This window comes from Alternaria rosae (genome assembly GCF_020736505.1).
Source record: "Alternaria rosae strain MPI-PUGE-AT-0040 chromosome Unknown BKA58scaffold_5, whole genome shotgun sequence".
NCBI lineage: Eukaryota > Fungi > Ascomycota > Dothideomycetes > Pleosporales > Pleosporaceae > Alternaria > Alternaria rosae.
Window position 1 is genome coordinate 831290 of NW_025763574.1, and position 23491 is coordinate 854780.

Sequence of the window (23491 nt, forward strand, 5' to 3'; positions counted from 1 at the left end):
TATATATTTAGATAATAAGAGTAAGTATAAAAGCTATATACTTACTATCTTAGATAAGATTAGTAAGGCTAGTATATATCTTAACGCCTCTAAGTGTTTCTTCTTAACAAAGTAGGTTAAATACCTTAGCTTAATACTTACTACTAATAGCCTTAAGATAGATCCTAAGAAGGTATCTACTATCTTAGAATAGTAGACGCTACGCAACGTTAAAGACGTTTAGGCTTTTCTTAGCTTTGCTAACTTCTACTACTAGTTTATTAAAGGGTTCTTATTAATAGCTAAGTATCTTATAGAACTTACTAAGAGTAATAGCAAGAAGGCCTTTCCGCTTACGCCTAACTCTAAAGTAGTTACTTCTTTTCTACGCCTTAAAAAAGTGTTTAAGAGCGTAGGTATACTAGCCTATTTTAACACTAATCTAGACACTTAGCTAGAAACTAACGCCTCTAACTTTGTTATAGTAGTAGTACTATTATAGATATACAATAGTATTCTCTATCTAGTAGCGTTTGTCTTCTATAAGATAAACTCTACTAAATACAACTATAAAATCTATAATAAAAAGTTACTTACTATTGTACGCGTCTTTAAAGAGTAGCGTTTTAAGCTAGCTAGAACGCTTAATTCTATAAAAGTCTTGTTAGACTACTAAGCTCTCTAGACTTTTATAACTAATAAGCGCCTTAATTAATAGTAGGTATAATAGACTAAGTTCTTGTTAAAGTTTAACTTTAGTATAACCTATTAACTAGAGCGATAGAGCACTAAGCCTAACGCCTTAACCTGTTAACCTAGAGATCTACCTAAGAACGCTAACAACAATTACTTTCTATATCTATGTGGCAGTGGAAATGCAGCCGTTTTGGGGGTGGTTTGGCCGCTGCTTTTGGAGGTGTTTTCACCTCGCTTAGGCCCTGTTCTACTGCCGCTTTAACGAAACCATGCGCTGCGGAGCCTCACCTCGCCAAGGAGTCCCTGTCCCTCTACCTAGCGGGGTTTTGAAGGGTGAGGAGGGGCGGAGCTGCGACTCCCACCAGCGCTACAGCGAAACCCAAGAATAGTACGACGCATACAACCAACTTGCCTGTGGCCCGGCGTCTACTTAAAGTGATGGAATGCCCACTCTCCACCTGCCATCGCTATCGGCTCTCCTACTCCTCCCTCCCCTTCCTCCAATTGCTCGCTTCCTGCTGCAATGAGGGCGTTAGCCACATCCACCGCAACCAACGTCGCTCCGACGCGAAAGCTTCAACCATCGCATCGATCCAACCCGTCCTCAGCTACCGACCCTGACTCGTGTTGGGAAGGAGACTCAAGCACCGAGTCGTTATCTGACACGTACACCGACCCTGACATTGAGGCGAATGAAGGCATCGAGCCAGGCACTGGTGAAGATGCGGGTCTCGTGCTGGATAAGGATCTAGACCCCCACTTAGACTCTGAAGCTGAAGAGATTCTGGGGGACATTGCCCAACTGAGGACGGAGGGGCCATCAAAGCCAAACCATACCAAGCAAACGACGAAGCTATGGAAGAGGGAAAGCGAGCACTGGGAGAGGTGAGATCTATGCCGTTCGCCTGCGCCTAATCGTCATCAACCCTTAACCATTGCGCACCAGGTACTGCAATAAAATCAAGGACAAGACCAAGAGATCCCCAGAAGAACAGCTACGCGCATGCGAACCAGAGGTATTCAAAGCGTACCTCCGCTGGCGGAAAAAACATTCTCGGCTTAAGAAGGAAAGCTCAATACGGAGCTATTGGAAAAGATTAAGCATGTGTTACACGGATCTCACACGCCACAAAATGGATACTGATATCCTCACCGACGTTTGTAATGTATGTTCTGATGGATGTGTTTCTCCCTTGCATCATGGCGCGCTAACATCGTAGTAGTGGATTCCAACTCTAATGCTTGATAAATCCCAGAAGGAAAAGCTTGCCATGTACGTCCAAGACCTCTACGCCATCCTTCACGCACTCTGGGTGGATGACACCAAACCCCTCCATGGTTTTATTCGAGTTCAGATATCGCTGCTTCTACTTCTCAGCGCTGTTACAGCGACGAGACCTGGAGCCATTGTGGAGAGCGCTAGTGCCAAAGGTAGCAACAAGGCACTCTCGTTCAAGAACATCGAGATTCTGAAGGTTCGCAGCATTGAGGATCCCCACCGGAGTACCATCACGGCGAATGTCAATCTTGAGAACATAAAAAATAAAGAGAGAGGTGGGAAACCGTAAGTTGATTGGCAGATATGGGAGTTAAGAAGTCTCGCTGATTAGTGTTGTTTTGCAGGAAAAAGTTCACTTTCTATCTAGAAGGGACCCCCGCCTTCTGCATAGTTTCGTATATCCTGAGCATTGGCGTTAGTCGAGGAGCATTGAGGAATGACTTTACTCGTGTTCAGGAAATATTCGACCTCAATATACCTGCGGGCCGTGACGTACTCCGCATCAAATGGAAAAAGCAATTGCTAAACCAACCATTTCTATGCGATGTTAGGAACACCAGCGAGGGTATCCGGCTACTAACAGAACAAGCGTTTCCATATGCGAAATACCGCGATATATTCGTACGCTTAGGACGTGTTGCGGGCTTTGAGAAATCGTTGGAGCTGTACCAGCTCCGTCGGGCTTCTGGGAGGAACATAAACAGTAAGTCTGCCTTAGATCGTGTGTTGCTCTTGCTTCGCCCAAGCTTATAGGATCCACCAGGCGCACTGAACCCAGCTGAACGGAATCAGACTATGGGTAATCTTGGGAGTACATACGAGAAGTATTACACGCCAACACATATTGCCCGCGACTTTCAATCCATCTACTTTGGAAGTCCTTCAGAGGACCTTCTCATCGAATCTGTCGCACGCATGGGCTTATCACGGGATCGACGTGCACCAACGGAGCTGGATGACGCGCAACAGGAGGAATTACGGAACGACCCCGCACTCGCGGTCCTTCGTAAGGAGCGAGAAACATACAAAGGACAGCTTCACGACCAAGGCTTTCAGCCACTTTCGAAGGGTCAAGGGACGGATCTTTACAAGAAATACGAGGACACGAAGCGAAAGATTGGCAGTACATACCAGAGATTGTACAGAGAACGATTAGACGCGGCCTACAACGAGTTCCATGAATCGATCGATACAATCGAGATAGCCAGGCAACTCAGTGGGAAGGCCGCAGTCGAAGTCCTGACGCTACCAGCCGTTGAGTTTGAACTTCGGGAGCGAGCCACCATCGCCGGCATGCTCTTCAAGCCGATTCAGGACGACAAAACCCGGGTAAGATTTGTGCGAACCTTGGCTAGATTGTGCCACAAACAAGAAACGCGGCAACCAAAGGCATTCAAGCGAAAAAATGTGGGTTTGGTAACCCGCGAAGCCAACGGCTCATATTTGTCAAACAAACGAAAGAAGGGCACCGATGGTGTTGAGAACAGTCCGCTGAATCAGGATGGCGGAATTGCGGAAGAAGAGCTTGACGTACCTCCGCGCGGAAACATCTTGCAGGCTCGGTTTCGGCAGCTATACCCAAGAGTGCTCCCTCATCCGGTATGCCTTATCTGTATAGGGAATGAAGAGTTCTCGTATGAACGGAGGATGCGCCATGTTCCACGAAAGGATGTCCTGAAGAAGCACGTGGAGACCCATTTCCGACTCCCTGAACTTCAGTCAGGGTTTCAATGCCGCCACCCTAGTTGTTCCGTCATGTTGATTGACATGATGCATTTCAAGAGGCATGCGCTTGACGTTCATGGAGTGTCTCACTGATGCCCCCAAACTCCCCTCCGCTGGTACACAGTGCAACGAAAGCAAATTATCACAGCTGAATATACATGGCAACGGTTCCTTTTTGTTTTTTCGATGAAGTATGCGCTTAGATTTTGCCCCTTCTTCACCGTAGCTTTGCTTGCAGTGTCTATGTCTGAAGTTACCGCGACGTCTTAAGCTCGTGCAGCAAGTCAGCCAGCTGCGCTAAAAGCCACGGCTCCAAGTGCCGATAAGCGCATCAGCCTCATCATCGTCTTTCATTCATGAAATGTGCGACAGACTGGCATTCAACAAGACAAGGGGCATAACGCTGTCGATTATCTTTCTATAGCGCTGGCTTGATATCGGCTAGCTCGGCGGTGCGCAACGTGATGTATGCGATGGAGGTACCCGGATGTCGCTGCGTTAGCTTCCCAAACGTTGTCTAGATAGATAGGCCATTGTACCACGAGCTGAGGGTAACCATGCGAAGGTCGTCGTTCACAGCCCACTTTCCAATGATTTGAAAACCTGCACATACCATCCGTAGCCATTGTGAAGCCTGTGATTATGCCTCGATTGGTTTCTTGTGCTAGGCACATCCATTCGTTTCTTTCAGCTCATTCTGAGCCACCTGGAGGATCTGCTTCATATCAAGGTACAGCTGTGGGTTGGGAGACCTCCATCTCTCACCATTAGGAAATACTTTCCTCCGAAGCTTATTAACATATGGGAGTAATGGCTGGTAATATGGCGTAAAGTTGGTCTGAGCTGTTTTGAGGAAGTCTCGTTCATCATCCACGACGCCTTTTTTTGCGCCAGCTAACTCTTCTGAATCGAGGTAGTTCCATTTATCGAACCGTGGAACGATCCTCGCTTCCTGCGGACCGTCATAATGAATGCATATCCAGAATAGCACCCAGAAAAAGGATTCAAGATCGTGCATGTAGGAGTGTTGTTCGTCGTCTAAGAGAACCCCGATTGCCATGAATGCTCTGGTACCGGTCTTACCCCGAGCGCCTGAAGAGTGTTCGCGCTGTTCTTTGATGGCAAGATCGAGATCGATCAAAAACGCCGGCCAGGAGGGGTTATCGTTATCTTCGTTCACCATGAGATTGTTTAGCGATATGTCGCGTTGAAGCATGCCTGCTCGTGTATGCAACGACTGATAACCTTCGATACATTGTTCGAATGCAGCCAGCAGACTGATCTGGGAGCTTGCTTTGTAGATGGCCTTCCCGTAGTCGCTGACGATGACACGGCGATGAATCCGGTTCGTAATTGCAGGTTTTGTTGGGGAGCTTGAGCAAGTGCGCTTGCTAAGCGGCATTGGCAGTCCTGTGCAGCTCGAGGATCGCTTCCGTCCGGTAACGCTGCTACTTACGTCTCTCCGCGAGGCCCGGCGCCCCGTCCTGCTCGGCGGCGGCATTGGCTTTTCCAGCTTGTAGTTTGTTGCCTTCGTTATGTCCAAGCCTTTCCGTATATTCTTGCAGATGTCGTCGTCTTGACCGCCTATACGGACCGTCTCGTGGTGGAAGTACGTCGCAACATTCTTCACCTGCTTTTCGGTCGCCTCACGTAGCAATTCGCCCTCCTCTTCGCGCTCCGGATACTGCCATGAATCCTTGACAACGAGTGGCGTGCCAGGATCTTCTTCTTGATAGACTTTCCAGCAGGTTGTTGCCCGACCAGTGACGCAAGGCACCCGCTTTATGACCCTGTCAATGATGAGGCGCTCTTTACCGTTGTCCCGCTCGATCTCAATGTACCGCTTGTCTCCGACTGTGATAATCGTCGGGTCGAATCCTAGCTGCTCGTCATTCATCCAGAGAAACCCGAGCATTGTAGACACAAACTGCAAACCATCTTTATTGATGTCAAACTGCTCAGAGGCGATGCCCCCGAGTCGATCGAACTCCCACAGCCGCATGAAAGATCCACAGAGTGTGAAGCCCAGGACGAAGCGACGGCTGTCTTGAGCGGCGAGCACCTCTCTCGCATATCGGCCAAGGTCGAGCCACGCTTTGGATGCTTTGTCGGCTGCCGGATTGCTCTTGAGCTCTCCAGGTATGAGGATTTGCGACCATCGGCACTTCGAGTCCACGCCTGCATTCGGATCGTCCACAAAGCCAATATCCAGCTTGCGATCGGCAGTGGATCCTTGCAGAGGCTGATGCGGCTGTGCTAGTGGTCGTCGCCGAATTCCAGACACCGGCCGATGCCCTTCTGCAAGGTCGAACAGCCGGTCTATAAGCGGAGCAAACCAGCTCAGAACTTCCTTTTCCTTCGCCCCTTCAGGCCAGCCTTGCCAACCACCCTCTACCCGGAAGAGTGGGCTCTCTCCTTCCTTGCACTTGTCAAACACGGCCTGTGCCGCCGGTCTCAGACCTGGCACATCTCCGAAAAACGCCTCGGCGAAGCCGGGTATGCCAACGTACAGGTGTCCCAGCTCCTCCTTCAGCACATCGTCTACGTGTTTGCGGTGCTCGGTCGAGTTCGCGAAGCTGCCCGTGTTGATGGACAGAGGCGTTTGTTGGAAGGACGAGGTAGGGCGGGGTGGAGGCGTCGATTCGGTGACGGTGTCGTAGACTCTGTTCCAGATGACTTCATCAGGGTCGTTTTCGAGGACTGCTCGAAGAAGTGGTTTAATGCGTTCGATGTCAAAGTTGTCAGCTTCCGTCGAGAGTTCAAGTCGCAATAGATCACTGCGAAGTGTCCCTCGGCCTGCGACGGACGGGAGTGATCGGGCAACTGGTAGACCTTGCAATGCTGTGATGAGATGGACGGCTAGGTCTTTCAGTTCTAGTATGGCTTAGACGTGAGAAAAACAGAGGAGGTGTGGGTATTACTTTGGTCGGATACGTTCAAGTCCCTACATAGGGTATTAAACGAGTTGCGGACGCTGCTCAATCCCTCTCCTATGGGTTTAGAGTTGAGTATCTCCAACCGAGACGGAGCCGCCATTGTTTGCAGTTGCTCAAGGAATCGTAATTCGATTGCGCGAACGAGCTTGCATGCGCAGACTTTCGTACGTAGAGATTATGAGTGACCGAGGCAGAAAGTGCATTGTGAGAGGGTACGGCGAGGACGAGGATACAAGCGGCGAAGTACGCGACCAGCGCGCAGGCCAAGGAGGCTGGCTCGGCAAAACGTCGGCGATGGACAACGTGTGTCCGGCCCACGTGATCGCGTGATAATGCTCCAGTCAGTGTCTATTTACCCCGCCTTCGCCGTCGCAAACTCCAGCCGACGTTGCTCAGAACTCGTCGGAGGGCGTTGGGCTGACTAACAAGCCTATCACTGCCTTGTGTTTACTGTGACTGTTGGCGATATGTGACACTCTCAAGTATAATCTTATATCCGTTCTGCTATGTGAATTCGGCTTTGTATCGTCAGGTCTTCTCTATTGACAGCATCTTCGCCTCGTCACTTTAAGCCACCCATTCGCTTTTGCCAAGCGCTCCTATGTCCCTTTGTCTTGGCGCCTCAGGCCAGAATCTGTTCTAGGAACCTGAAAATGAGCCTCGACAGACTCTGCCTATTGATAGCTAACGCTCTTTGGTTAGCGTGTCTTCCGTTCGTTTCAGACTGGCGTCTACCCCTCGTGAAGTGCTCACCTCCGTCCCATCCGACTTCGCGATCCATTCTTCGATTATCCTCCCACCTTATATCCAGCGCTGCACTGTGCGTTAGGCTTCTCTCTTTTCAATGCCTATGGCTTCGCGACCCACTCTTGCCCTCGCAAAGAAAAATAGGCGCCTCTCTAGAAGAAGACCTCCACCGTGAACTCTACGCCGCGCACTGCCACTCGCGACTGCAACACTCAGCCAGCCCACACCAAATAGGAGCGCCCGAAGCAAGAACCTGAAGCGGAGGACGACAAGCAAGAAGGAGTGCGCCCTTCAGCAGAGCCCCAAGAACTCCCTATGCAGCCTCAGCTACTCCAACCATCTCCTACACCTCTAACACTCCTACTTCCGCATCGAGCGGAAGCGTACGAAACCCTTCGAGGCTGAAGCGGAAGCCGACGAACTAAAATACAGGCGCCCATCCAAACAGTCCCGAGGACTCCCTACCTCCAAATAAGCTCTCTGAGGTATCAGTAGAATAAACAGCGACATTTGACGGGATTTGGGCACAAGTAAATCTGCCACGAGGTTGAATGAGCGTTGATCGATCGCTATGTACGACATCAGGCGCGATCAGGAATCATAAAACGATGCGCAAGGAAACATAAGTAGAAGCTCGTGTTGAGACGAACCTAATGCGAATTACTTGATGCGAAGGGGCACCAAAGAAATTCTGCGTAGCCAGGGGTGACTTGGAACGGCTGGTCATCGTTGAGGATGGTTCAGCACGATGTCAGAGGGACCATAACCGCCTCTCATCCTAGCGCGGTTTGGCGGCCTGCGCCCGCGCATGCGCCTCCTGCATCAATCCGCTTGGATCTTGTCTGCTTGTTCTTTTGTCATTCTGTATGTTCGTTAGTACTTCAAGCCGACTTTATGGTGAAAACTACCCATTGTCTAACAATTTTGGCTACGCCGTCGGTTGGGAGCTTCCCGTATTGCGCTCCATGCTGCGCGGTAATTCTAAATCAAAGTTGGTCCCATGATCGTAACATACTTGCTAAAAGTAAGCACTGTCTGTTCTCACCTTGATGTTGGTGCGGTGTTGGAACTGGTCTGAGCTGCCTTGCTTCACGATCATGCGCATACACAGCATTATCGGAGCAGGGGTAGTCCCGGCTCACTTAAATGCCTCGCAGAGGAATAACCGCTAACCAGACACATTGCATATGAGTAATGATACAATAGTTGCACTGTGAGATTGTTTTTATTCTTCTTAAGTGTCTGGCTAGTCTGCATTCTATGCCGGACGGAGAGTTCGTTCGACATCGGGTATATTGCTACAGTTGCCCGACGCTGGAGGGCATGTGGCACTATGCCCCACCTCGTCGCAAACTGGGCCGCTGACGCCCAACACCTTTCAGTTTGCACACTTCACAACACAGTTGACTGCAGCGCTTAATACACAACCAGTACGCGAACCGTGACTCATAGAACTGAAATCAACGCTGACATTCTAGGGAAGACTTCATATCGCGCTGGCCACAAAGCATCGAGTTATCTACATCTACCGAAAAGCAAGCCCGCACGAACGCGAATGGCAGACGAAGCAATATCGGAGGAGTCGTTGGTATGCTGATTGTTAAGCCAATGCGACATGGCTAATAAATGAAGCGCAAACGTTGGAAGAGTCTTACAGTTTCCACAGACTTCTTCGATGGCTGTACGAAACAACCGGCCGAGTACATACTAGCGGAAAGTTATGAGAGGAAAATATATTTCTTAGATTGCGAAAATATCGCTTTTCAAGACAGAAAGGGTCAGGATATTTGGTTGACAACAGGAAATGGAGAGATCGACCTTCCTGCGGAAGTGGGGGTTTACATTGTGAGGGGGAAGTGGAAACCTGGATGATGGCATTGGAAAAAGGAGCTCTCAATACAAAGCTTTGACTATGCGAAAACTCTCAACAAATTCGAGACGCAAATGGATTGTACCAAAATACGGCTCTTCGCATCGTACAACCATCGTTACGCAATCAGTGTAAGTGTGGAGTTGATGGTCTTTCTCCCACGTTCGCAGTCGGCTCTTCTCAATTGCGTTGTATATTTGAGGGGGAAAGAGAGCTTTAATAGCAGCGAAAGACGCCCCCCTCAGCGTGAAACACAGATGTTCATCCTGTAAAGTTTCTGTTCCTGCTTGCGCAAGTGCACGCATCGTGTCGCTGCCAATCTGCCGTCCGTTCAGTTCTGGATCGACAGGAAATGCACTTCCAGGAAACAAGGTCTCCGCGAATTCGCGGGCAGGTCCGATGTCTACCGAAATGACGGCGTCCTGGAAATTATGCTTCGGAAGTTTTGTCTTCACACATTCTGTTACTTGAAGCGTGTGAATCGTCGTACGCTCGCGCAATCGTGTAGGAGCGCACTCGATTGCATCCCTGATACGTTGGCCGAGAGTCGTCCGGATACGGTCGACGGTCGCTGCAAGATATGTCCAATGCTCGTCACTTTCTGCCGTAGTGATAGATCCTGGAGACGGTGGAAGTACTCGATCACTGCCAATCTTGGCAGTAGCGTCACTGTGACTGGACCCACTATGCGTCGAATTCAGCTCTGAGTTTGGCAATCTTCCATCATGGACACATGAATTCGAGCCAACGACGCCCCCTACCAACGCCTGATCACCTTCTGGCTCATGCTGTTGAGGGACTATCGTATTCACTTCCCCCACGGATCTGCCTAGTATCAAGTTGTCATGCTCCAAAATGAACGAAGCGGCAGTCTCGCATCCGGACGTAGTTGCTTGCAGTATGATTAGATACATACAGATTCCCTGACCGATTGAACTTACTATCTTTCGACGTCTTTTGTCTTTTCCGAGCTTGTTCGATGCCATCTTGGGCTTGAGGAGTTCGTTGCCTTTGAAAATCGTAGAGCTCTAAAACCTCTTGCATCCACCTACGGAAGCCTTCGCCGAGTTCCTCGAATCCTTCGTAGCAGCTTACGGCCTCTTGAACAGTCGAGAATTTCATGCACCTAACTTCCTTACGAAAGAACCCAAGGACCCATGAGATGGCAGAACCACAGGTTCTTTCAAGGAGGAGATATCTAAGTCCAACATGTACCGCTTGAAGCACCACCTCTACGTGTTGAATGGAGAGATGCCGTGCAAACGACCGCGATGATGCATGGCGCCCTTTCGGCAAATCAAAAGAACGATTCTCTATCATAGACTCGAGCTTCCCTGGATTAAATTGATCGAACTGTAGGGCGAGACTGCGCTCTGCGAGGAATCGTCGGAATTGATCCCGGAGGGTTTTCGTGCGTTTACCCTCAACCATCCAGATGTCCATTAATCTGACATCAACTTCGTTCTCTGGCGGTGTTCCGACGGCATCCTTAGGCGGTTGTGTGAAGAATTTCTGAATGTCTCCATGCTTTTGGTCCAGCTGATTTGATAAACTTTTGCTCGGGTCGACTGTTGTCTTCGGGATCACTTTTTGGAGCCGTTGAATAGCTTGCTGTATGCGCGTTTGACCATTCTCAGCTAGAAGCGTCTGGAGATCGTGCTCGGAAGCGGTGCAAAGAGCATCGATAGCAGCTCGAAGGTTTTCCATGGGAGAAGAAATATACAACTAGCAAGAAGGGGTCGCGTTCGCAAGAGCTCCGTACCCGAAGGTCAGCACTTTTCCGCAACGGGTAAGCGTACTGTGATATATCCTTGATCTTGCATACAGCCAATTAGATCAAGTGTTTTGTTATAGGATAACAGAACTCGTCATCTCATTGGCCAGGCACACGTTCCATGCGATGAGTGTCAGCAGATGCAATGAACGGTATACGCCATGTTGGGCTGATAAACCCACTTCATCACCTCTGTATCTCAATGTAGGATATATTATGCACCTTCAGCAGCGAGGCTGGACACCCCAGTCCACGGTTTCAGTACCTATCCGCTTCTTACAACATCACAATGTACTCTTCCTTACCCTTCTAAAACAGCTAGTCGTCAAGAAAGGCAGCAGATTTGAACTCCACTGCTTCTTTCGCTTGCGTCGGCAAGCCCTTGGGAGTCTAGAGAGCCTGTCACTATGGGTTAGACCCCGCTCTCATCGACTGCCTCCGGAGACGACCATTCTGGTGACCAAACCGATCGATCGAGTTACGACCTACGAATAATACTGAACAAATATAGCATCTGTACGCGACGGATGTTGTGAGGAAGTGAGCGTCGGTTTCTTAGCTCGCAAGTTGAGATTTCCGATTCGATCTGTATCTGTGTATCGTGTTGATTCGGCTTCGATTGAATCATTGTTGTTTCCTCGCCTTTTGAGATGTTTCTTCCTTCCCATATTTGTTTCACCGGTTGTCCTCACCGATTGGCCTCCTGCTGCTTCTCGAATCTTTCGCATCGCTCGTTCTAAAGCTACTCTTCAAGTTTCACAAAGTAAACGTTGTCTGTCATGGCTTGGACACGTTCTTCTAACACTAGACTCAGAGCAAGATGCCCATGATTCTAGGCACGACAACTTCACGGAGCAGCGAGCTCAACCTTAGGGGCTACCATTGTCGCCTTGTCACTACGATATGCATATGTCGACAACTCTGCGATCGCCATCAAAAAGACCTTATTTTTACGTACAGACAAGGTTTTGGGGATAGTACTGTGTCATCCTTAAGATAGGTTAATCGCAGCAGAATAGGGCACCGCCCTTACACATTTCCGAAGAATCTGACGCCTCTCTGACGCGTTGAGCTGGGGAGGATCTATGTACAATTTTCTTCGTATCGTATTCCTTGTACCTACAATCACCCCAACGTAGGATAGCTTTTGTGATGCAGAAGGTTTTCTCAACTACACGCAACCGGTTGAAATATTATTTCTGGAGGGTGCTGTAAATTGCGAACGTCACCTCTCCGCATGTGCTGATTGTTCATCACCATTCCAAACCCGCGGTACCGCCCTACGTGACTTTGATCGGCGAAGTGTCTGAAAACTCTAAGCCCTTCAAATGCGGGCCACGCAAGCTGTGATGAGGCCCACTATCACCAAGTCTGTTATGCTAATCTCGGGACGCCGTCAGTCGACGAAGAGTCCCGTAATGTGATCGACTTGTACACAGATAGGATCGCTCTGGCTTAGATTGATGGCGTTCAACGCTCAGCCAGGCCACCGGATATGTGCCGCGCGGATTGCTTTGTACCTACGTTCGCGTCCATGCCGTTCGTCGGCAATTGCCCTGAACCGAGCCGCCTCTAAGACAGCAGTGGCTTTTCTATGTCTGACTCGAGTCCAAAAGGATGGCTTGAAATACTCATATATCATGAACCCTTCCTGTGAGGCTGAGACGTCCTGCATCCATCGTCTCACCGCTCTTGCGTCATTCACCGATTGCCTTCCTGCACGAAGGACCTGTACCCTCTGTTGGCCTCGAAACCAAGATGGCTCAAACTCGCAAATCTGCATGCACGACGGAGGTAAATGAGCCTATACCTGCTTCGTTTAGATCTAACCATCATAGGAACGGAGAGTGGTCGCCATCGAACGGAAACAAAGAAAGGGACCTTGCATATTTTTCCAGGCGATGATTGTGGATAGCAATGGTCCGGACACGAAGCTGGAGCACATGCTCACGTTCAGCGAGGAAGAATTTAGATCCTTGAAAGGTTCCCAGGCTGCCCTGGAAGCCTTTCATGGGGGAAACAAGACAGAGGATGAGGATGATGATGGATGTTGCATCTGTATTGGGTGGTTTCCATCATACATCGGATATTGGTTCACGCGTTTCCTACCTAAAGGGCGCAGTCTTGCCTTTGCATGCGCTGGCGCTGCTCCGCCTGCAACCATTCCCCCGGCCACAATCAACACCAACACGGAACTACTCGTCCTCGAGAATAACGTAGCTCCCTACCCACCTCGTACGTTGCTCCTACTCATATCAACCATGCGAGCATGGTCGTAATGATCTTGACTGTAGCTATCTAGCATAGAAAGCTGACTTAGCACAGGAAATCATGTACACAGAAGACCAGCAAGCGACACTACCGCCGATCTGAACTCGTCTACGGGTCCACCACGAAGCACAACAGCGTTTGCCCTTCCCAGCCCTACTTCCGAGACGCCACTTGTGCGAGCCGCTCTATCAAATGATTCCTCTCCACGCAAAGTTGCTTCGGGCTTAATCGTGCCTGCTAGGGAGTGTAGGACGTGCAGAAAGGAATTCCACCATCAACACCTCTTTGATTTCCACCAGGAGAAATGTACAGGGCAAAAACCAAGTTCAAGCTATATCGTCAGTGTCTCATCGTCTGCGGCATCGCACGCCTCTTCCGAGAAATTCATGCAGGAGCATCAGGATCAGTTCCCTCGAAGTCCAACTCCTGACGGTCCACAACAGCCAAGGAAAGTGGCAGATACCTCTCTGTTTGCCAAAGTCCTCGACGTACTCTGGATTGAGCATGTGGAGGCAACTCCGCAAGGTGTTTACGGGATAAGGGTTCTCGTACGCACTTTGTGCGATACAGTTCAGCTTATGTCAATAGTAAGCTTCCTTACGCTTCTTGAAGAAAAGGAACAGGTAGAAAGTATTATGGGTGCTCATGGTTTCGGCTTCGCATTATACATGCATGATACGGGCCATTCCATACCACCGCGTACAATTTGGACCAGCCATCTCCAACTTGAAGATGTTGTACCTGAGGAAGTTGACCGCCGTTTGCTGGAGTCAGGCGAATATTGTTCGGCCACCTCTCTGTCTACCTTTGGCTCTACATGAGAAGAGCGATTAATTCATTTGAACCATTCTTATCGGTAGCCATGTAATACAACTCTTTTCTTCTTAGCATGATTATGATTATGTTTACGAATATCTGGCTACGTCAGAAGTAATTTTGCACATCGACATGCATCGGTCGTTTCTCGTGCAGCCATGTATACAGTATTAAATCTTTGACATACCTAGCCAGCCGGGGCGGCCTTAGATAGGGAGGCTCACTGGTTGCCTTCCTGCAGGTACTTGCTGAACTATCATTAAAAGTTCTACCTTGGTGCCAATTAGGTTACGAAGAGTACTGGACGACTTCCTGTAATCGGCTGCGGTCTATGCTACGTAGAGGATCCATAATATGCCCGAACGTGGCGAACTATGTGAGCAGTTTGTTACATGGATAATCCATAAAAAAGGCCGCCTTATCGCGATGATCATTCCGGATGCTAATCTCTCCCATTGTTCTATACACTAGCGGTGACTGAATGCACAGAGCCTGAGTATGCATCACAATAACTATAAAACGTCTCAGTTTCCCTTCATCTTTCTGATTTTATCCGCTTCACGATGAGTCCTCCTCCTGAATATGAATCATTAATGGAAACCAGAAGAAATGGCAACCATTATCGTCTCTACAAGCTCAAGACTATGCCAGAAGAATATGACGCGAGCGCTGTAACTTATTTAATAAGTACTATCGATTCGTTCCTCCGAGAAATATCCACGAATTCCACTGTCTTCTCCAGGGCAACTGTTTCCGATACATTATTCAGCGTCGATCAGTATGTTTGCGTCCAGATTGTTGCGCCTCAGGGTACCGTTCCAAAGGAGAAGTGCATGTACTGGGCTGAGGGAAGCAACCTCGTCACTGGAACGATGATTCTGAGTAGGAATGAAAAGCTTCCACACGACAAAGCCAACACATATGGAAGTTTCAAGGATGATATACGTAGTACGTGTCTCAGGACTTCCTTCTGGAACTAAATTATTAACTCGCGTCCAGAACTCGTCGAGGCGATGCCAAGTGAGTTTTGGTCTGGTATGATGTTCAGTTAGAGGTATCGGGCGGTCTCAGATATGGTGAGGATGGTTTAGTCTACTGTGTTGGTAGTTTATCAGGACTGTTGCAAGGTGCATGTGGAGGTTGACCCGTGCCAAGTCATTTGATAATAGCCACATGCCACGGGCGCTTTGTATGCTGGCATTTAGTAGAGGGGTAATAGCTCTTATCAAGCGGATAGGGACGTTGTACGTGCGGTGCTGCGCAGAGAAGCATACCTAGACTGTCCTTTCTGTCTGACGTAACCTTCATCCAGTATCCCAAAAGTTATTCTTAAGCAGCCATAGAGCCATGTGTCTACAAAACTCATATGCAAAAGTTAACCCCAATTACCCTTGACCTTACCCGTCAGCTCTTTCAACCGATCGGAATGGGAAAGACCCAGGGTGATGGATGTTTAGAGACGCTTGGCCCTTATTCAGCCTTCAAACATTCTGTGAATCAAATTCCCCGTGAGAAAGGGATGCCTTGCGCTTGCTGTAGCAGAGCTCGACCAAAGCGATTATATATGTGTGAGAAATGCGGCAAGACATGGTGCGATGAGTGTTGGGCGAAGACCGTTGAGCAGGTAAGACTAATTACAATCGTATCTCATCTGGATCGAAGCTAATATATATGCTAGTGCCGAGAAGAAGGCATGTCCACTGTGAAGCGCCGGAGAACCTGGGCTCAAGATGAGGAGTAGCTGCCAATCCAAATGGAGCGCGACCTCAGAAAGCAATTGCGGTGGCTCCATTACATTTGATACGAGCGCTTTTCACGCTAGGAGGTGGAGAGATTCGAGAGGGCGTCCGTGACAGAGTCAAGGACCTTTAAAGAGACGAACGTCGCTGGAAGAATCCAAATGACTATCCCTTACGAGGAAATTAATGATGGCTTATTACAAGTCCAAGAAATGTCAAGCTTCACATTACACCAGCCGCAGTCCCCAACGATTTGGCTGTATGAGGTCTGGCGTCGTGGACGGCGTGGATGGAGGTAGGAAAGTCTGCGATCTTGATTCTAGGTGGCTCAACGCGCAACGAGTGATCTCAGCTGCAAGTGACTTAGGTAACCTGCTTACATTGAAGATGAAGCCACTAGAACGCTACTCGCCGATTATTCTGTGCAGTTCAGCGTGCAAGGTATGAATATAATGCCATTGAAGCAACCGATGTTGAGGTGGCCTAACGTTTCCGTGCGCTGCAGACTAGCTTTGGTGCGGTTATATGTGACCAGCTAGAGGAGTTAGGAAGTGCGTTTGACAAGGCTGAGCGAATTCAGAACTTTGGAAAGGGAGCGTATGTCCGAAGAAGGACGAGAGAGGATAATTATGGTAACGACCACGGCGAACAATATACGGAACGAGAAGGAAGGTACGCATGAGCTAGCGGTGAAAGTTGTCATACTTGTCAGCTTTGAGTGCTGAAATGATGTGGAATGCTGGCTACATTGAATAGGCGGCATTTCTATACTTCGTTATTTTATGAGCAGGTATAAATAAGGCGTACCAAGATCGCTAACGACTGTGTATACAGTCGGCCCGCTAATGCTAAATCTTTCGAGAGTGTTCGAGTATCGTTAAGGTGCATTGCACCTCGTTAGGCAGCCTCTGCCAGTTGCTGCTCAAATTGCTTGGCCAAAGTTAGCGTGGTCAATAGCGAGAACCTAATCAACTTGCCTTCTTCACATCAAGAAACCTAGCAATAGCCTTTTCTCCGCCAAGCTCGTCAGAACTACCGAGACTTTGCTGCTCTGAGACAAGCTGTGCGACTGCTTCAACGTAAGCTGACGCCGATGGTAGCAGGTCTTCATTGGTGGAATCAGGGAATCTCAGCTGGTTGAGCACAATCTCAATCCATGAGTCTATGCGTGACCACCGCAAGACGTGACCGCCCACTAGCAATGTCTGATACTGCTCTAGCCTGAACACGAAGTGGACCGTGCCCGCCTCAAAGTAGATCGTCTGGCCAGGACGCAGAACCACGTATCTTAGCTGTCCTCCAGTGAACCCGTTTGGATCAGCGCTCCAGCTGCGAGTCTCTTCTTTTGATGGATGTGACATCCAGCCGAACCCGAGCTGCCCTTCTTGTACTGTCAGCCACGTGGCCTTTCCACAGCTGTCCTGATGAGTCAATGTACAGGCACCACCTTGGGCAAGCAGCACCCAGTCCTCATCATCTTTCCACTTGTTCCATTCAGCAATTGGTGCAGTACATCTTTCTGCAGAGGCTCCTTCAAGAAGCACATCGCGGACGCGACTGAGCAACTGGCAGTCCTCGCCGGTGAGGAAGGAGGGCAATACAGAACGTGGGAGCGGGTTCCGTAGATCAAGCACGTTGAGAGGATCGTCGCTCGTTACGTTCTCTGCAAACACCGCCTGAACGTCGCCAAGCCGCATCGATTCGAACGACGGTTGCTGCAAGCTCAGCGACGGCTTCTGAACTGATACGCTCCGAGTAGGATTCCCCATCCTTCGGAAGAGTTGCTCGATGGGCCGGCCTTTCCGGTGATCCCACCTGAATTGCTGCTGATTCTCAGTGATCATCGGCCCATGAAGAGCGATATGTGATTCAAGTCGACTCTTTGCTTCTTCACCAGTCATGTAGTACACCTCTTCGCTCTCATCTGCAATCGTTGTTGGCTGACTGGCTCGGCTTAGAAGAGAATACATAACCTGGATGTTTAGCTCTCCCCAGGTTTTTGGGGATTTGTTTGGCATCAGCTTCCTTTCTAGTTGTGCCATTACCTGTTGTCGGAAACGAGCGTCGCCTTTAGCATCGTACACTGGGCGCCGGTCCCTGTTCTCTTCTGCAACAGGAAAAAAGAAGATTCCTGGGTTTTGCACAGCGTCTTCGGAGAGTCGATCAAACCCAGAGCCTGCTTCAGGCAGCGATAGACGACGCCGTTTGGCGGCAACGAACGGCAGCGGATCGAGTAGATTGGATGTTGGACGTTTTGGGGTTTGCATGGACACAGTATCCTCGGACTTCTGATGGCATAGCATACATGTTGTTGCCCACTTAGCGTACATCTTAAGGTGCTTCAGACAGAGTAACTCTTGCTGGGCCTCGTACTTCATGAGCATCTCCAGGTCTTCTGTAGTGTTAGTCTTCTGTTTACGCTCCATGACAGAGAGGAAGTTGGGGGCTACTTTGTCAGAACAGGAGCAACTAGTCGTCGGCTCAGGCCCAGACCAAGAGGATTCTGTGGTCGTCTTCGGTCGAGCTGATTGGCATCGTGTACTTGACCTAGTACTGCCCATCCACAAAGCTGTCGGCGTGTAGGATAGCTTAGGGCAGGAACGAAGCCTATTCGAAGTCCGCGACGAAGCTCTGACTGCATCGGGCTCGACTCTGGCATTGTTTTTTGCGGATGCCTGGAATGGATATGATAACACTGTAGGAACGCAGGATGAGGCAAAGGTATCGGAGGTTGGTGAGTGTGCTGGTGTGCTTCCTAGCGACGAAAGTGGGGAACTAAAGGAGCTATGAGCAGATTTTTGAGTCTCAGAAGATGTAGGCGAGGGTGAGGACAATGAGGTATCGATGACGACACTCAGAGGGGAGGTTACGATTGCAGCAGAAGCTGCACATCCTTTTGCGCTCTGAGCATTGGCGTGTGCAGCTGGCTGGAGTTGACCTGCGACTTCTGCCAGCACGATCAGTCCATACTGATCGAATGCATATCCAGCGGGCAAGGCAGAGTTGGTGAATGGGTGGTATTTGAGGATGCATGTCTTTCGACCCTTCTTCTCATAGTCGTTCTTCTCAGACCAGGTCTTGAGGTGCTCCAAGTCGATCAAGTTGATAGGATTTGGGGACTCTCTAAGGGACCGTCCTTCGGCGATCCGGCTCAACAACAACTGATTCAACTTAACTGAAGCCTCTTTCCAATCAGGGATCCGAGAAGCAGCGGTGCCTAGCACCTTGCAGAATTTCAAGCCCATTGACGCCCATTGGTAGTGTCGAACCTTTTCAATGCCCCAGTACCCGCTCGTCTTGGTGAGAGGAGCAAGACACTGCTCTTTCATCTTGATTCCAGACTTGGCTATATCAATGAAACGCCCCCACTGTTTCACTTCGGCTTCGGCTTGAGTGTCGGCATCGACATCAAGTTTCCTCGACCAAACGCGCCTTTTCTCCCTGTAATGCGGACATTCATCCACCATTACCCCTTCCGCACATGCAAAAAGCCACTCCAACGCTGTTTGTTGCTCGAGGAGCTCATCTCGCATAGCTACGCATGCCTTCAGTTTGTCGGCGTCATCCTCGATCGCTTTCAGGGAGGCTCGGAAGGCTTGGATGTGCGCGGGGACTGGGTCGATATCGAGTATATCGCTACTGCAGGGGTTAGCTTTAGCATACAGCAAGTGACGTCTTTACCTCTGAGTTAAGGGCTCCATGGTGCTGAGACGGTGTTGTCGCGAATGTGTTTGTCGTAGAGCGAGCTTAACGTTGACAAGGGTGACAGCTCATCATATGACTAAGCCACATAAGCGAACAGGTCCAAATTGGACCAGTTTCTCATTGGCCACAAGCACCTCTAATGATTTCTCTTTCAAGTGGAGAGTGCAACCGCCCCTTGAACTGTAACTTATATAGCTTTCGATCGACAGGCCTCGTCTTTCTCCTGCCCTCTTTTTGAGGTTGTTTGGAGGGCATGGACAGGGAACGCTCCGTGATGCAGGGCCTCGTGCGCAATGCCTTTTCTACAGAAAATTAGGTGGCGGCGTGGCTATCGTGCCATGCGCGTGCGCTTTTACCTCCACGAACTAATCCACAGGCAAAGGAGCTGAAATCCTGAATTAGTGCTTAATTGAGGATCCTGAGAGGCTTGAAAGCAGGAGCCAGAAACCGGACCTCTACCCCAAGTTCTGGAAGGGAGCCGAAAACGGACCCTAGGCTGCAGAGCGCCAATGGTGGCGTGCAAAGGAACCTGGGAACAGGAGCAAAGCACTCGACAACGGGGATCGCAAACCTGGATCCATTTTGCGTACGTACTGTAGCATCTGGATTCCAATTTTGGTCCACACAGACTAGCTTATATGAATTGGCTAGCCAGGTCTCTCACTAAGTAGCATAATCATGACCTCTCAGCAGCAATTATAGCTACTAGCAAGCGCAAAGGCAAGGCGAGCTGCAAACAACAACTACCAGAAGCTATCTAAAACCCTCTACGAAAAATTGACGAAGCTGTGCCGAGAATACGACACAGATATCTATCCCCTAGCCCATCGTAATGGCCGCTTCAACGGATTCGTGTCTAGAGATAAAACAGATCAGCCCTGGCTGCCGCCAGGTCAAAACACTCTTGTAAGCTCCTCCTTCTTTGCAGCTATCAAGGACTAAGTCTTTTCAAGGACAGATTGAATCCCACGCCGGTGATAAAGTCGCCGTCATATTCCCATCGAGCTCGACGTGGACAAGCTCAGGTTACCACTCAAGAAGCGGGTTTACACGCCTTGTGACCTCAGCACATCGGCAAATGTGGATTGTATCGTAGACAAAGCTACATCTGGCGACTTATCCCCATCAAGGTAGCAGTGGGGCATAGTGAGGGTATAAAATCGGCATTCAGCAGTCTAGCAAGCAACGGAATAACAACGATCTCATTGACTATTCCTCTCAATCTGTGTTAACGTCCATCCCTGCGTGACGGGACGTCACATACACGCCCCAGCACAACAAACTCAACATCGGGTTAGAAGAACAGATGTTCTCGGGATAGTAGCCTTGAGTTACAAAGTTAATTCTCTTCTAACGTCTTTTAAAAATAGGTTCTGCTTACCGTGTAATAAGACAGTTTAGAATAAGCGTTCCGCGACCGCCTCGCTTTAGCTAGCGGTAGGTGCGTTAAACATATATATCTTATTCAAAGTAAGTCAGCTTACAGCTTGTTATACTATTTTGCTATCCCGAGCACTGCGCTTGAGCTCGAGAGGTTGTTGTGCGTCTGTGCTAAATGCAAGACCGCCTGCTAGAAGTGCTAGACAAGGACCCGCACACCTAGCTTAAAGCAGCTTAGCTGTAGTCAATCGCTGCTGACACTAGATCTCTAGCTGTGTGGCTGTGTGGCTGTACGGCGCTTTTGCCAAGCGCTCTAGGACACCCGAAAACCGGCTCGGAATAGGAGCAGAGCTAGGATTAAAGGCCCCCGGCGTTTAGCTCGTGTCAACAAACACACCCAGCATCGAAACCGCAATCATCTTCCGATACAGCTATCGTGCAACTTCAGATGCAGTGTAATGCACGTTTATAGCTAATACGAAAGCTTGCATGTTATAGAGACAAACCGTCGCGCCACCCTCTAGCTCCGCAGACCCGCCGTTAATCTCTCGTCCGACCTATTACGCCCTCGTCCTTCTTGAGTACATCGCAACCGATACACATACGCATAATATAGAATGCCAAGATCTAAGTCTAGGCTTCGGCAAGTGGGGTAAGTGTTACTAGGAGAACGTCGTCGTTGCAAGCAGGTACAAAGGTAGAAGAGTTTGCATATCTTAGGAATACAGCCATCGCACAGTTATACAACGAAAGGCTCGTTGCATAAGCACTGCAATTATTAGAGGCGTGGTAAGGTGCTTTGGTTTGATATTTAAGGGTGACGAGGAGTCTGGATGTTAATGCTTGTAAGCGCTGGTGAGGGTAGAGCAGAGATCCGACGGTAGCTATGCTTCGTAAGGTACTACGCTATCTAAGGCTGCATGCCGTCCTATCATCGACCTCGTCTTCTCCTTCCCCCATATTCTTCACATCCATCTTCGCTTGCTTATCCAGGACCTCCGCCAGATAACTTTGAGCATTCCAAGCTGGCACCGCCCACGTCTTTACACCCTTGACTTTTTCCTCCGCCTCCCTAGCGTCCTTACTACACGCCCTCGCCGCGCTCAACCAGTCACTCCACGCAGGCGTATCCGGACAAGCGTCGCTTCTCCCTACCCAATCTGTATTCTTGATGACCACAATCGCCTTCCAGAGCGCTTGTGTGAATGTACTGTTCTCACTCGGATATCCTTTCTTCGTCATGTTCGAGTCAGAGAGACACTCACTAGATACAGTGTAGCAGGATGTGTCCCAGTGCACTTTCCCAGGCAGCGCAGCAAGGATCCAGTAGCTGGAGCCGATAAGCATATATGAGCCTGCCCAGGCAATTTGCAATTCGATTTGTGCATTTGCGAGGGCGATTACACCGCTCATTAGCAGCATTGTGCCGACTAGGGAGAGGATGCGGTACGCAGCGTCGTGTTGCACGAGGTACTCGATCGTTTCGGGCGCGAAGTACAACTCCCGAGCAACGATTTCGTCGCAGCGGACTATGAGGAAACTACCTTTGGGGTACCGAACCACAACGTCTCCACGAGGAATTTCTCCTTGCTTGATCATGCGCTTGGGAAGTCGTAGCGTCCATTTGTTGGCGAGCCCTATGAGAGACGAGAGGCACGAGAGGAAAATCGTGGCTAAGATTGACATGCCGTCTTCACGCCATATCGATAGCCCAAGGAGAAGGATTGACAAACTGGAACCGAGGAAAAGGACGATAGATAGTGGAGCCAAGGTCTTTAATCTGATGGGTTGATTGCTGGTGCGCTTGATCTCGACAGCGCGGACGGAGTGCGGAAGTAGGTCGTTTGCATCACTAGCGAGTTATTAGTACGTATGTCATGTGATAATAAACCTAGGGAAGCGTCTCGCATCAAGCTCGACGGAACTATAGCAACTTGACGTACCAGACAATATTTCCGATATAATTGACATTATTTCTGTGATTACCTGAGAAGATGCCAGTAACGAATCCAGGAACAGGCGCAAGCAATGTGGGTCTGGCCGGTCTCATGAAAGCGTGCGGCGCTGGAAACAAACACGGGAGAAATATCCATGTCGTCAGAGTCAACACCTGCGCGTTGGCGAGCACTGAGCCTTCTCCTAAAATGGCTACGAAACCGATGACACCGAGTCGTAGTGCGTTCAAAGTGATTCTACCATCACCCTCTGGCTGGAGCCAATGCATATTGCCGGAGGATCAAAAGTGGAAAGAATTCGAATCGGTAAATATTGTCAAAATAGACTCAAAGCCGAGAAGGAACGCTGTATGTTGAATCTGCAACAAGGCTGCGAGGGTGTTTAATGAGAAGATTGCTAACATGGGATAAGATTCCCTCTGTAGCATCAAAGGATTAACGCTGGTGCAGCTCATTAGACGCAATCAATTGAGAGGCAGATAGCTATGAGATGAGCGACTGATCAGCCTACAGGATGTGGGCGCATCGGGAGGCGAAGCATTAGCCTTGATCGCAAGAGATGAGAAATCAGCCCAGGCTAACTTCCAACCTTGCTGCGGATCGGCTCTTCGCAAAAGTG

At 49.4% G+C, this 23491-nt stretch overlaps 7 protein-coding genes across 7 annotated transcripts; 3 read left to right on the top strand and 4 right to left on the bottom strand.

Annotated features, from left to right (window-relative positions):
• Positions 1 to 1198: 1198 nt before the first annotated feature.
• On the top strand, positions 1199 to 3772 carry BKA58DRAFT_439761 (uncharacterized protein; the record flags this gene model as incomplete). The annotated part of the gene is made up of 5 exons (XM_046173709.1): positions 1199 to 1560; positions 1622 to 1841; positions 1899 to 2239; positions 2299 to 2657; positions 2718 to 3772. 5 exons carry the CDS (start codon positions 1199 to 1201, stop codon positions 3770 to 3772), a joined length of 2337 nt encoding a protein of 778 aa, XP_046025070.1.
• A 571-nt stretch (positions 3773 to 4343) lies between these two features.
• Positions 4344 to 6873, bottom strand: BKA58DRAFT_457571 (uncharacterized protein; the record flags this gene model as incomplete). Its single annotated transcript, XM_046174637.1, has 2 exons — positions 6601 to 6873; positions 4344 to 6553 (listed from the first exon to the last, which is right to left on the bottom strand). Exons 1-2 carry the CDS (start codon positions 6713 to 6715, stop codon positions 4344 to 4346), a joined length of 2325 nt encoding a protein of 774 aa, XP_046025071.1. The 5' UTR covers positions 6716 to 6873.
• Positions 6874 to 8608: 1735 nt separating this feature from the next.
• Positions 8609 to 9245, top strand: BKA58DRAFT_172755 (uncharacterized protein). The gene is made up of 4 exons (XM_046165224.1): positions 8609 to 8683; positions 8745 to 8792; positions 8846 to 8950; positions 8995 to 9245. Exons 3-4 carry the CDS (start codon positions 8918 to 8920, stop codon positions 9232 to 9234), a joined length of 273 nt encoding a protein of 90 aa, XP_046025072.1. The 5' UTR covers positions 8609 to 8683; positions 8745 to 8792; positions 8846 to 8917; the 3' UTR covers positions 9235 to 9245.
• A 46-nt stretch (positions 9246 to 9291) lies between these two features.
• BKA58DRAFT_297799 (uncharacterized protein) lies at positions 9292 to 9843 on the bottom strand (the record flags this gene model as incomplete). The annotated part of the gene is made up of 1 exon (XM_046166899.1): positions 9292 to 9843. A coding segment is annotated over one exon (552 nt), but the record flags the coding sequence as incomplete, so codon positions are not given.
• Positions 9844 to 12764: 2921 nt separating this feature from the next.
• Positions 12765 to 14098, top strand: BKA58DRAFT_401777 (uncharacterized protein; the record flags this gene model as incomplete). Its single annotated transcript, XM_046171690.1, has 3 exons — positions 12765 to 12800; positions 12845 to 13241; positions 13332 to 14098. The coding sequence occupies 3 exons, from the start codon at positions 12765 to 12767 to the stop codon at positions 14096 to 14098; spliced, it is 1200 nt and encodes a 399-aa protein (XP_046025074.1).
• A 2440-nt stretch (positions 14099 to 16538) lies between these two features.
• On the bottom strand, positions 16539 to 19565 carry BKA58DRAFT_384608 (uncharacterized protein). Its single transcript, XM_046170278.1, has 3 exons — positions 19514 to 19565; positions 16810 to 19468; positions 16539 to 16762 (listed from the first exon to the last, which is right to left on the bottom strand). The coding sequence occupies exons 1-3, from the start codon at positions 19531 to 19533 to the stop codon at positions 16730 to 16732; spliced, it is 2712 nt and encodes a 903-aa protein (XP_046025075.1). The 5' UTR covers positions 19534 to 19565; the 3' UTR covers positions 16539 to 16729.
• A 2240-nt stretch (positions 19566 to 21805) lies between these two features.
• Positions 21806 to 23487, bottom strand: BKA58DRAFT_469274 (uncharacterized protein). The gene is made up of 2 exons (XM_046175142.1): positions 22861 to 23487; positions 21806 to 22769 (listed from the first exon to the last, which is right to left on the bottom strand). The coding sequence occupies exons 1-2, from the start codon at positions 23139 to 23141 to the stop codon at positions 21824 to 21826; spliced, it is 1227 nt and encodes a 408-aa protein (XP_046025076.1). The 5' UTR covers positions 23142 to 23487; the 3' UTR covers positions 21806 to 21823.
• Between the last annotated feature and the right edge of the window lie 4 nt (positions 23488 to 23491).